Here is a 13,358-nt window from a genome sequence, read left to right as displayed (position 1 = left end):
GGGGAAAAAAATGGAATTGGAACACTTTATTACACCACTTACAAAAATAAACTCAAAATGGATTGAGCCGTAGCCAGTTTGGCTGAGTGGATAGAGTGTTGGCCTATGGACTGAATTAGATTCCTGGTCAGGGCCCATGTCCAGGGTTGTGGGTTCAATCCCCAGTAGGGGGCGTGCAGGAGGCAGCCATTCAGTGGTTCTCTCTCATCATTGATGTTTCTATTTCTCTCCCCCCTTCCTCTCTGAAATCAATAAAAAAAAAATATGTATTTTTTTAAGAAATGGATTAAAGACTTAAATGTAAGACCTGAGACCAAAAACTCCTAGAAGAAACCATGTGATGATAAACTCTGTGACATCAGTCTTGGCATAGTCTTTTGGGTTATAGCTCTTTGGAAAGAGCAACAATAGCAAAACTAATCAAATAGGACTACTTAAACTGAAAAATTTCTACACCAAGAAAGAAAACACTAGCAAAATGAAAAGACCTACTAAACGGGAGAAGTTACTCACAAATGAGACTTCTGATAAGGGATCTATACACAAAATATGTAAAGGAACTCATACCATTTAATACAAAAATCCCCCACCAATAATCTAATTAAAAATAGGTAGAGGACCTGAATAGACATATCTCCAGAGGCCAACAGACATGTAAGATACACAACATTACTAATTACCAGGGAAATGCAAATCAAAACCACGGGAACATACCACCTCACTCCGGTCAAAATGACCACCACAAAAAAATTGAAAAATAAGTTTGTCAATGGTGGTGTTGTTGGTGATGGGGTATGTGGAGAAGGAGGAACTCTCATAAAGCTGTTGGTAGGATCATAAATTGGTGCAGCCAATATGGGGATCAGTATGGAGTCCTCAAAAAATTAAAAATAGTTTCCATATACCCAGCAATTCCACCTGAGTATTTGAAGACAACAAAACACTAATTTGAAAAAAATTCATGCAAAAATATTCCATTTAAACATGAACCAAGATTCAGCCTCAAACCCCTACCTTGTGAACAGGTGGTGAGATCTCATCTTCTTGAGGTCTTTTTAATCCTCTTTTTAAAATGCTACTGGATGGAGAAGCCAAAGGAGACCAGATACAGCGAGCTTGCATGCCACTAGGACTCTCAATTGCTGACAGAAGTAAAGGATCAAGTTCACTTAATTTTTGAGGAGATGTATTATTGTCTTCTGTTATCAGTTCAGAGGTCTCTCTTTCAGACATCAGAGACTGTGATGTTTCCTTCACTTTCTCTGAAATATGGTGAACTTCCTGTAAAGTTTCAGTATCACTTTCCATTTTCATTTGATTGTCATCTAATTTTACTTCTTCAGGTTTATTAAGTACAATGCTTGTTTCTGTTTTATCAGAGTTAACGTTTCCTTCTTCAGTGTTCACCTTAAGTGTGTTAGGGGAAATGTTGCCAATTTCTGTATTCAATCTGTTTGTTTCAGCTTCTATGGACTTTGATGCTTTGGTAATCAAGTCCTCATCCTCTGTTTCACTGACATGGTCGGTTTCAGCCTTCACTTCACCAATTACCCTTTCTTCATAATTTTCCATTTCAGCATTCATTTCTTCAGATGAGCCTGGATCAGATTCATCATTTCCTCCATCTAGTCCACCAACTACTGTTTGTTCAGAAATTTCTAACTGAGGTCTTACTTCTACAGGTGTGGTATTATCAGGATGACCAATAGCTGAATTAAATTCCTCAGTTACTGCTTCTTCAGCAATCAGTACTTTAGCTGCATCTGCTTCAGATTCATCACTTCTTGTACTGTTTTTCTCCGTTGCCTCTTCCTCAAAAATATCAATTTTGGCACTCTTTTGTTCAGAGAAGCTAGCTTCAGATTTATCACACTCTACATCCAATTCCATAGCTTCTACTTCTAGATTGAATTCTGCTTTTACTTTGCATGCATCTGCTTCAACATTAACCATGTTCTCTGTACTTCTTTCCATTTTTAGTATAGCCTCTGGCTTTTCTTCTTTGGTCTCCAAATTAGAACATTCCAGTGAAATATCTTTGGAATCACCAACAGTCTTACATTTTTTATTGGATGGCTCTTGGCTTTCAATCGAAATTGTTTCCTTAAAATCGGTATCACACATTTCTTCTTTAAAATTTACTATTTCAGAAGGAAGAGAGTCTTGAATATCCCTTTCTTTCAACTCAGTTTCAGGTACAATTAATGAATCAATAGTATCGTTCTCCTCCTTGAGACCCAAGTGAAAATTCACACTATGACACTCATCTGGAAGTTTAGCCTCAGGGTTATTATTAGCTGTAGTAGTCTCTGATATAGTTACAGGAGCTGGCACATCTATCTCTTTTGTTTCACTGACCTTTACATCGTAATTTTCTGTATTTGTCAACCCAAGGGGTGACTTTTCTTGAGGTTGTGACTTTTCTCCACAGCAATCACAACCCTTAGATCTTCTTACTCTCCTACTTCTCTTGTGTCGGCATTCAGGTGTTTGAAATGTTTTTTCAGAAGGCAAAGAAATGTCTGATGTCCCTATTTTTGACCCTTCTTCCACGTTGTTATTTTCTATGAAATCTCGCTTATGTAACCTCTTATTGGCATTTCTAGTCCTTAGATTTAATTCTGATACAGAAGAATTTGAAAAGGAATCATCTGCACATTTATTAGTTTTACTTTTTTCTTCATAAGTATTTGATATATCACAAACTAGCCCTAAATCTAAAGATACTGTAGAATTTTGGAGAGCTACAGTATTATTTTCATCTTTGTTTTCACAAATCTGAGATTTCATGTTTATGTCCATTTCTGAATTTGCTTTATGATCATGTATCTGACTTTCAACTTGCAGACATTCCTGTTTTTCCATTTTCTCTTCTTGATCTTCAATGTCAACACTGTCACTGTTTTTGTTTTTCCATTTTCCAGATCTCTTCTTTCTAGAACTTTCCTCCTTTGCCTCAGAATTATCAGATTCAGAGTTTTCAATGCTGGAAAGCAAACACTGGGATGCTCTCCTTGTTTGATACCGTGTCCGTCCCCTTACTTGCTTCTCAGAGGACTTATCTGCAATGTCCTGGCTAGCATCTCCCTCAGATTTACTATTCTCAAGGTCTGACTTTCTTCTATTTTTTTCAATTACAGTATGAGTGCTGGTTTCCCCTAAAGTCTTCTCATGTGAAATATCTTTCTCAATTAAATTTTCCTGTACAGTTTGTTCAGAAATCAGTTTCTGCTTAGGTAACATATCATCTTTTACATGTAATGGACTTTTCTGAAGAGTCTTTTCTTCTTCCTTATGTCTTTCCTTTTTTTGAAGATTATTTTCTTTATCTTGGCTATCAGTGATAGGCTCTGCTATTTCTGAACGTCTCCTTAAAGAACGTCTAAGGGTTTTCTGATTTGGAGCAATCTGAACATGACTATCCTCATTTACCATTTGATCTGCTGGTACTATGGCCGGAGGTGTATTTTCTTTGGATTCCAAATTTGTTCCTAAGGTTTTCTCCTCTACAGTACTGTTTTCTACTAAAGCATTTTCTGTTGTTGGTTTAAGCATTGTATCCTCTCGTTCCACTGCAGATTCAGAGAGATGAGCCCGATTATCTAACACACATTCTGTTTGATTAAGCAAACCAGCTTGGTTATTTTCTAAGGATACCATGCTATCAATAGATTCCTGAGTATTTTTCTTCTGATCAGATGTCATTAAGAGCTTAGAACTTTTATTACCTGTTTGTTCAGCTTTACTTGACCTTAGGCCTGACCGCTTATTTCCATGCACTATTTTTTCAGAGTCAGATTTTGAAAGAGCCACTTCTTTTCTCTTTGCTTTTGGTGGAATACCTGTTTTAGCCATGCCTTCCTGACTATTTTTCACTGTAATAGCTGATGACATATTGTTCAAGGGGGATGGACTAAAAGGTCTATTTTCTGAACCATCAAACTTCTCCAAAGTAATAAAGGTTTGCCTTCGACTTGTAGGCTGTGTGGGTGTTCCAGAATTGGTGACATTAGAAACTGTGCTACTGCTAACACCAAAAGTGTTTTCTGCACTAGATGCACATTCATTTGAAATTTTCTTTGATGAAATTAAAGTGGTTTTTTTGGCATTATTATTATTACTGCTCAGTATTCCAAGATGGCTTTCCTCAATAGAACTACATTCATTATTTGAAAGAGAAGTCTTTTCAAGATGTTCTTCCATACCACACTTTCCCATAACATCTTGTGTAATGTCACTCTTCGTTAGTTCCTCCTGCACAGAAATGTACATATATATATAGATTAACCAGCATACAAATCTGACTTTCTGGGGAAATGTTAGTGTAATGCCTTAGTAATTAATTCAAAGGCAATCACTGACTTTTGATAATTTGTAATTATTCCAAAGGTGGTGGTATATGCCCACTAACTTGTTTCTAATGATAAATCTAGATATATAAAAGGCTAATATGCTAAGTGTCTGACTGTTTGACATTTCGACGGATAGTTGTGATACACACTGACCGCCAGGGGGCAGAAGCTCAATGCACAGGCATGGAAACATGTATCAGACTGATGAATCTAAGAAGGAAAGGGGGTAAGGGGGGAGGGTGGGAAGAGATTAACCAAAGATCTTATATGTATACAAGAGGACCGGTGCACACATTCATGCACCAGTGGGGTCTCTCAGCCTAGCCTGGGGGGATTGAGCCAAATCCATGCAATGAGACCCAGACATCCTCCAAGGGGTCCTGTATTGTGAGAGGGCACACACAGGCCAGGCCAAGGGACCCCATGAATCTGTACACTGAGTTTCTAGTATTCAATAAAGCCAAATACATTTTAAACACATCTACATCCACAAATGACTATAATTCTGCTAGCATCTGCTAGTGAAAGTTAACAAACTAAACAGCACATCTTAAAATGAATAAAGAGACTCCATAAAGAAAGAGTAATTTGAAAACCCCCAAAATATGTATACCTTAAATGCCATCTTGGAATCTTCCTTTGATTTTTCAGCTAATCTAGGAACTTCCCTGAAATAAACAAACATAAATTAGAGTAGTTAAGTAAAACTTTAAAAAAGTTACTTCAGCAGCTTCCATACTTACATAGACTCTTCCTGACTATATTGAGAAAATAATGCATCTTGTGAAACATCCAGATTATTATACATGGCAGGAATATCACACCTGAAAAATATTTTATAAGTTCACAATCTTGGTATTCCTACAATCGGAAAGTAAAGACTACAATTCTATATCTAGTTATTTTAAGAATAAAAATTAAAAAAATCAAGGCTTAGATGCTTATTTTCCATGAAACCATCTTCTTTATCTTTCCCTCCCACACTACACCTCAATAAACAAGCATTTGGGGCATTACTACGGAGCTGCATACATTATGAAATGTAGTTACTTAGTGTATCTTTCCAGCATTAAAATACACTATAATATACACAGTATCTTAGTTCTAAAGACAAAGCTATAGTTTGGTGCATGAAATCTAAGTGTGTCTACAAAATACTCAATTCAAAATAAAAGGACTATAAACCTCTTTGTTTTGAGTACTTCTTTCTGATGTTCAGTTAGTATTCTTTCCTTTGCTTCTTTTCCTTCTGGAGGTATAAACACAAATTCAGTAGACTTTTCTTCTTCCAAAGGCATTCCACTCATTTTGGGTGATGAAGACTCTAGTTTGAACTATAGATTTTAAAGAAATAAATATACATTTGAGTTGCCAAATTATTTTTCTAATACTTGAATAAATCTCTATTCTAACACTAAGTTTTTTGATAATGAGTAGGAAGTTTTAAGTTCAAAAACCACACAACTATAACATTTCTTCTTAGTAACAATTAGTAAAATGTCACTTTGATTCATTGTACCTCTATTACTCAGAAAATAAAAATTATATTTCTTTAAAAAGTAGGCAAGTGTGTGTTTACCAACAAAGCACGAGAAGTGTTTTTTTTTTTCAGTTCAACACATATAAATCAATCTGTTCAACAGGAGAAGAGTATATCTACGGCTCTCATGGTGAAGTACTAACTAGTCAAGTTCCAGCTGCCAAAATAATTTGCCCTATATACCAATAATATAAATTGGTTAAATGGCAACTAGAGAGATATTTAGTTTTAGATTTGAGGTTAAAATAGATTTCTTACATAGGCATTTTGTTTCTATTCAATAATATAAGTTCTACAATATTTTCCTCTTATGCTGTCACAGCTATTCAAATCTAGTTTCATTCCATCTCAAGAAGACTGCTACTTAATGGATGCAAAGTATTATGTACTAAGAAGGAATCATCTACTAAAGCTTCAAGATATCCATGTCATTCTAATATAGTCTTTCCAGACCAAACTCATTCTCCTGCAATCCCACTTTTAGTCTTTAACAGCTTTTTCTTCCAATTAGAAGTTGTATATTTTCAACCTACATATACTTTAAAAGTTCTATGAAATAAACGATGAAAGAACATACTTTGGCTGGTGACTTAATATTTTCTTTTGTAACCTTTGGTTGTGCCAAAAAAGAATCTCTTTTTCCACTTGATTTTCTTTCCATGCCACTTATCTTCATATTTAATTGGGAATTTTCTGTCTGTTTTAGGACATATAAAACAATATCATTAAGTACAATATTTCTCCTTTTCACGTTTTAAAATTTCCAGTGTAATGAATACTCATTAAATTTCTTTTGATTCAACTCTAGTAAAATCATGTTAATGAAAAGTCACTATTTCAGTTAACAGCAAATAGATTTTGTATTTCCAATATACTCAATAGCTGTTTTACACCACTTAATTTTATGAATTCTGAAATTAAGATATACTACAAAGTACTGTAAAAATATATCAAATACCCCTACTACTACTATAGTTCTAAAAGAAAAACCAAAACCATAAAACTTTAAGACATTAAATAAGCATGTATGATAGAAAATATTAACTATTATGCCCCTCCCAACAGACCAAGCCAACTTACAATCAAAAAGTCTCAACAGTCTATTATTTTAGCTAAAAAACAAAACTAAAGAGTATTTGACCTTTTGTCTTTTATAGGTTCTAAACAAAAAAATAACTAAACTATATTGTTATTGAAGAAATAAGTTGTCTAAGAATGTTCGCTTCATGGCGTATACATTATCCATGCCTTTACTCCTTAATCTTCAGACAGTCATCAGGTATCATTAGCCAAAGTAACTGGTACAATCGGGTGATATAATAACAAAGATGTGTTTTTCTAATAGAAGGAATGAATGATTCAATGGAAAGAAATGAGAAAGTAAAGGGTAACTCTTGCTTAGATGTGCACAAATAACTATTACTCCTAGTTTATCTAAATAGCAACATTTAAAAATGTGTTTTAATAATTTACAGCCTTTGCAAAACAGCACACATGATGTACAGAAATTCAAAAGAGATTAGGGAACAAGCACAGAGATTACTTACCCAAGAATCTATGGTGAAATTTACTGCCCTTCATTCATAAAAGTATCTCAAGCCAGACAACTGAGTTTATGGGGGAAAAAATCCTGTATTTCAAGTATCTTTGTTTAGGTTGTACTTGCTTATCACTTCAATAAAAATTATGTTGAAACCCAATAAACAAACTAATCATTCAAAAGCAAAAAAAACAAAAAACCACTCACTGCATCCGAATATGGTCCACTGGATTCCTCCATAATTTCAACATTTTCCAAACCAGGCAACAGAAGCAGAAATTTTTCTTTGGCTTGTCTTAGTATAGGTCTTTTAAAAAAGTACATAAATATGCATACCTTGAGTCAAGTAGAACTGGTGAATATCAATAATCTACAAGAACACTTTAATTATAATTTTAAAATGGCAAAATAAATCCAGCTTAAAGACTACTTCAATACTCTACAAACACAAAACAGAGAAATTACTGGCAACATTTAATGTTTTTTTGCTAAATTCTTCCATTTCCAAATTTTCTTTATAAAAAAATTTTTCAAATTTTTCTTGCAGAAAATGTCAAGCAAAGGTAGACTATATTATTATTTTATGTAGCCAAGAGCACATCAGCCAGATTTAATAACCATCAATTTCCTGACCTTTGTATTTCTTTTAAGGACAATTTCAAATTACTTTTTCTTTTCCTAAAACCAAGAGGTTACCACTCTGAAATCCAAAGAAAGGGTCAAATGATGTTTAATAATTAGTATGTATTCCACATAACATTTCAACTAAGAAATCCTCTGCAATAATTTCTTACAAGAAAAAAATTTTTTAACTAAAAAATGAATTTACAAGATCAATAGATTAACTAAGTAAGATTAGCATACTTTAACTCTTCGGGATAAATCAACGTCGTCACTTTAGCAAACGTAGCATTCCAGAACTGAGCACTCTGCTTTCGAATCTGCTTATTCTTGTGCAGAAATATTATGCATAATAATGGGGAAATGTGTTCAAGAAGTTCACTGTCGTAAGTCCCGGTGTAGTTGAAGTGAAGATAAGCAATGATTTCTCCGAGCAGCTTTTCTAACTGAAAAAAAGAAAAAGCTTATTAGGATAATACTTGAAAATATACCACTTAAAGCGGAAAAAAAATAAAAGCACATAGCATACTAAACTAAAATACGCACTTGTGACTATTTCAATTTTAAAAATTCAAATAGCTTTCGAGAACGTTCCAGGTCCGCAGAGCCGTTAAGGCACATGAGCTATCGCGGGGCTTCACGAGGTCTGGGCGGTGCCCTGAACAGCCTGTGCACAGGCGCAGTGTGGGTGCCGCCCGGGCTGCCTGTCCCAGGCCTGTGGGAGGCGGGGCAAGGGCACCGCCAAGCTAGATTGAGTGTCGTCCGGGCTTAGGAAGAGTGATGGGAGGCGGCCTGGTTGCGGGAGCAGGAACCCGGAAGACGTTTCCGAGGCCACCAGGGTGCAGGGTCAGGGTGGAGGCCTGGCGCTATTTAAATCGCACGTTCCCACGCCACACCCACAATAGGTAACAACTGTGGGTATTGCATGTTTTTGCGTGCTTTTCTATATGGAAAAATATAAGATTCCTAAAATAACGCTTCCTTCTGAACGGGGTTAAAAGTGGTTTTTAAAACAACTTCTAGTTTTTAGTAATGAACCTTAAATAATGTTGCTGGAAGAAAATTTTTAAAAATTTATACTTAAAATGGCCTTTTAAAAGCTTCCATCCATCCCCTTCAATATATACTATATAAGCTGACAATTTATCATGTGACTTTAAGGTTACTAATATTAGAACCTTATTTCTAGCTTATTTTCTATTAACAGAAAACTTTGTTTTCATATCAATTTTAATCGATTAAGTGTTTATACAGTTGTATATATAGACAATTGAAACCAGTTATCCCCATAAAGAGATGATAGGAGTTATATAAATTTAAAGAAATATTTTTAAATCCTTCTTTTAAAAAACTATACTTTAAAAAAGTAAAGCTTTGCCGTGAACCAGCATGATGAAAATGTAGTCCAGAGGGTACAAATCAGTGTTCTTAAAATGTGGCCTCCACCTTAGCCATCTTGGTTCAGTGGTTAGAGCCTGGGCCTACTGACTGAAGGATCCAGAGTTCAATTCCAGTCAAGGGCACATCCCTAGGTTGCAGGCTTGATTCCTAGCCCTAGTAGAGGGTGTATAGGAGGCCGCTAATCAATGAAACATCATCATTTATGTTTCTATCAATCTCTCCCTCTCCGAAACCAAATACATTCTTAAAATAAATTAATTAAATGTGGGCCTCAGACCAGCAGCATCAACATCACCTGGGAACTTGTCAGAAATGCAAACATTCTCAGGCTCCATGCAACTCCAGGGCTAAAGCCTACTGTGTTTTAACAAGACTCCAGGTAATTCTGCTGGAGGAGAAAGTTTGAAGGCCAGTGGTATAAACCCTATAACAGGGATAGAGGTCCAGAAAGCCTGATTTAATTATAACAGGCCCAGGTCCCTAACCTGCAAACTGAAAATAATGTATTTCAAACAAACATACAAAATAAATAAACCATCCTTTGTTTGCCATATTATTAACCCTTTGCACTCCGCTGTCCCCTCTCAGGGGACAACGGAATTCTAGCATATCACTCGGATGTCCCCTCTCAGGGGACATTACAGTTTATTAGTGATTACGGGGAATTGAGTTATTTCAACGCACGTTTCCGCCGCAAAGTAGCGTCGAGTAGCTGGTAGCCAATGTCCAGAATGGTTCGGAGTGCAAAGGGTTAAATGTCCATTAAAGTTGAAGTATGATAACACCTTTGAAAGTCAGCAATTTCTATTTAAGGAAGACAATTATTTAAACCCTAACATTTTCTCACCATGATATGTTTATGGGTAATTGTCTATTTTTTTACCTTGTTGTTCATATAACTATATACTTTAGGAACTTCATCAAGCCTGTGAAGAAAAAAAGATGCAATATTATTTATATTTTAGAAAAGGTAAACCTAAAAGTATGAATGCAGCCATAAAATGAGACATGCATGTATAGTGATATTAAAAAAAAAAAAAAAAAAAAGTACACCAAGACTTTTTTTAAAAAGGACAATTATCAAATATTAAGTATGGTATAGACTTATAAGTATCAGTTATTTCTGATGAAGCTTAAGAACTATAAAAATGATTTCCAAAAGGTTAATAGATTTGAGGCTCTAGTTTATTCTTTATAAAATCTGTTCCTAAGAGTGGGGAATCCCAAAAGGAAGGCAGGGAAGGGTGGGAGGGAGGAGGTAATCAACCAAAGACCTTGTATGTATATATGCATAACCCATGCACACACACAATAGGTTGCTGAAGGCCTAGGGTGCGCTGGAAGGAATCAATGGAATAAAGGAAGGACATATGTAATACTTTCAACAGTGAAGAATTACTAAAATAAAATAAAATCTGTTCCTAAAACTTTTTCTGTGAATTTAATTATAAAATATAGATTATATTATGATTGCACAATATAAACTTGTTATAAAGAACACTGATGAATCCTTGCAACTGTTTTTAAAAAGTATATTATTTGCAATTTTTTAGGTTTCTTTAAGGAATTACTTGTTTCAATTAAATATAAATAAAACTTTTGAAGATAATTCAGAAATATAAATGTATATATCCTTTTAAACCAATAATTTCACATCTAGGACCTTATTTTGCAGGAAGTGGCAAATGTAGACAATGACTTAAATACAAATACATTCAACTGCAACATTGTAGGTTAAGAGGGGAAAGGCTAGAGAAAAAAGAATATTATGTTCATTAATAAGAATATGGATAAATTTCATGAAGCCCTATGCAGACATTAAAAAGAATGAGCTTCTTAGGTGTATGGTGCAAGCAAGATGCATATATTTAGTGCATACTATATACTAAATTGCAAAGTAGCATGTCAAATATACTTTGATATACATCATACATTTAATAGGTATGCTTGTTTGTATTAACAAATCTAAAAAGATACACACTAAATGGGAAAAGGGGTTAGACTAGCATATAAACTTAAAGGGCTACCAACTCTTACCTCATAATTATGTATTATTTCAACTGTCTTTTTAACAAACACATGATCTAATGAACTTATTATCCTCTCCACTAAATTGTAAAAAATTACTATCAGCAACAAAGCTGATAAGAAAACCACCAAAGTTTGCTACCTAGATCTCAATTTACCTACTTATACTTCAAAGCTATTAAGCCCAAATACTTACTTTGAGTTTTCATAAAATAATGCCAGAGGTCTTGTTAAAGTTGCAAATATTTTTCGCATCATAGAAGGCAAAGAAATATGTCCAAGTACATTGGAAAGAATGTTGGTGATTGAGTTCCCAACAGTGAGAAGAGCATCAGAATGTGCTTCCTTGAGGCTCAGAGTGTGGAAGGAATAGATGACTCTCACAATAAGTTTAAATAAAGAAGCCAATTTGCCAAGGGGCTCCTTCTTCTTTTTGGACCAATCTGAAGCTCTCTTCAGTGCTAAAATAAAATTAAATTTATTAAAAACTCAAGTGCTTTGAAAAGTATTACTGTCCATCTTTATATCTAGCATTTAAATGATAAATGCATCTAATATACTTACTTCGGTTGCAATACCCACAAATCTTAAAATACACATACCATTAATGGATAAATATAATCACAAAATTAGATGAATATCTAAAACAAAATAAATATCTAAAATAAAATTAGAGAAAAAAGGAAAAAAATCCTTTTCTCTAAGGAAGCATTTCAAAAGTTTATTTTATGGTCTTAGAATTTCAACAACTAGTTTGTAAGAAAGTACTAAATTATAGGATAGGTTCCCAAATTAAACCTTAACAGTCGGTTTAAAAATTAAGAAATAGCCTAGCCGGTTTGGCTCAGTGAATTTCAGCCCATGAACCAGGAAGAAGGTCATGGCTTGATACCTGGTCAGTATACATGCCTGTGTTGCTGGCTTGATAGGGGGTGTGCAAGAGGCAGCGAACTGATTATTTTGCTCTCATCAATGCTTCTATCTCTATTCCTCTCCTGTCCTCTCTTTAAAATCAACAAAAAGATATTCAAAAAATAAAATTTTCCTTAGAAATTATTGCTTCCTGGCTCATCTATATATATTACACTGAACCCAGAAATAATACTGAACAAGAGATCCAAAAATTCTAAGATTAAAAAAACAGACCCACAAAACAAAACTTTATTGAGTTCAGAAAGGAAGGGAGGGAGGGAGGGAGGGAGGGAGGGAGGGAGGGAGGGAGGGAGGGAGGGAGGGAGGGAGAGGGAGAGGGAGAGGGAGAGAGAGAGAGAGAGAGAGAGAGAGAGAGAGAGAGAGAGAGAATCAATGATGAGAGAGAATCATTGATTGGCTGCCTCTTGTATGCCCTCACATTGGGTTTTGAGTCCACAACCCTGGTATAAGTCCTTGACTGAAATGGAACCTGGAACCCTTTAGTCCGTAGGCTGATGTTCTATCCACTGAGCCAAACCAGCTAAGGCAGAAAGTTTTTTTTAAAGCCTCGATTTAAAAAAAAAAAATGTCGCGGGGACCGGTTTGGCTCAGTGGATAGAGTGTCAGCCTGCGGACTGAAAGGTCCCGGGTTCGATTCAGGTCAAGGGGCTTGTACCTTGGTTGCGGGCACATTCCCGGTAGGGGGTGTGCAAGAGGCAGCTGATCAATGATTCTCTCTCATCGATGTTTCTAACTCTCTATCCCTCTCTCTTCCTCTCTGTGAAAAATCAATAAAATATATTTAAAATAAAGAAAATAAAGAAAAAAATGCCTTTAAAGAAAATGACTTAAAAGCACTGTCCAACTTTTTCTTTGTATCTCCATCTCTGTTAAGGCGTCTAACCTACAAGGATAAACCCCATTCCAAAATTACTTTTGTTTCCCTCAATCCATTCTTTTACAC

At 35.1% G+C, this 13,358-nt stretch overlaps 1 protein-coding gene across 9 annotated transcripts in view; it reads right to left on the bottom strand.

The window, feature by feature from the left end:
• Window positions 1–13,358, bottom strand: part of RIF1 (replication timing regulatory factor 1) — a 61,006-nt gene that overhangs the window by 11,121 nt on the left and 36,527 nt on the right. For all 9 annotated transcript variants that reach the window (XM_084893014.1, XM_084893019.1, XM_084893022.1 and 6 more), the window contains exons 22-30: window positions 11,679–11,943; window positions 10,338–10,380; window positions 8,297–8,499; window positions 7,640–7,739; window positions 6,470–6,589; window positions 5,538–5,686; window positions 5,096–5,176; window positions 4,966–5,020; window positions 1,015–4,254 (exon numbers count right to left, since the gene is read on the bottom strand). In XM_084893014.1, the coding sequence (XP_084749140.1) occupies window positions 1,015–4,254; window positions 4,966–5,020; window positions 5,096–5,176; window positions 5,538–5,686; window positions 6,470–6,589; window positions 7,640–7,739; window positions 8,297–8,499; window positions 10,338–10,380; window positions 11,679–11,943 (4,256 nt within the window). The remainder of the gene's footprint in view (window positions 1–1,014; window positions 4,255–4,965; window positions 5,021–5,095; window positions 5,177–5,537; window positions 5,687–6,469; window positions 6,590–7,639; window positions 7,740–8,296; window positions 8,500–10,337; window positions 10,381–11,678; window positions 11,944–13,358) is intronic.

The sequence above is a fragment of the Pipistrellus hanaki genome (genome assembly GCF_964339955.1).
Source record: "Pipistrellus hanaki genome assembly, chromosome: 8".
NCBI classification, from domain to species: Eukaryota; Metazoa; Chordata; class Mammalia; order Chiroptera; family Vespertilionidae; genus Pipistrellus; species Pipistrellus hanaki.
Note: the sequence above shows the minus strand (reverse complement) of the source record. Positions and strands in the feature narration are given on the sequence as shown.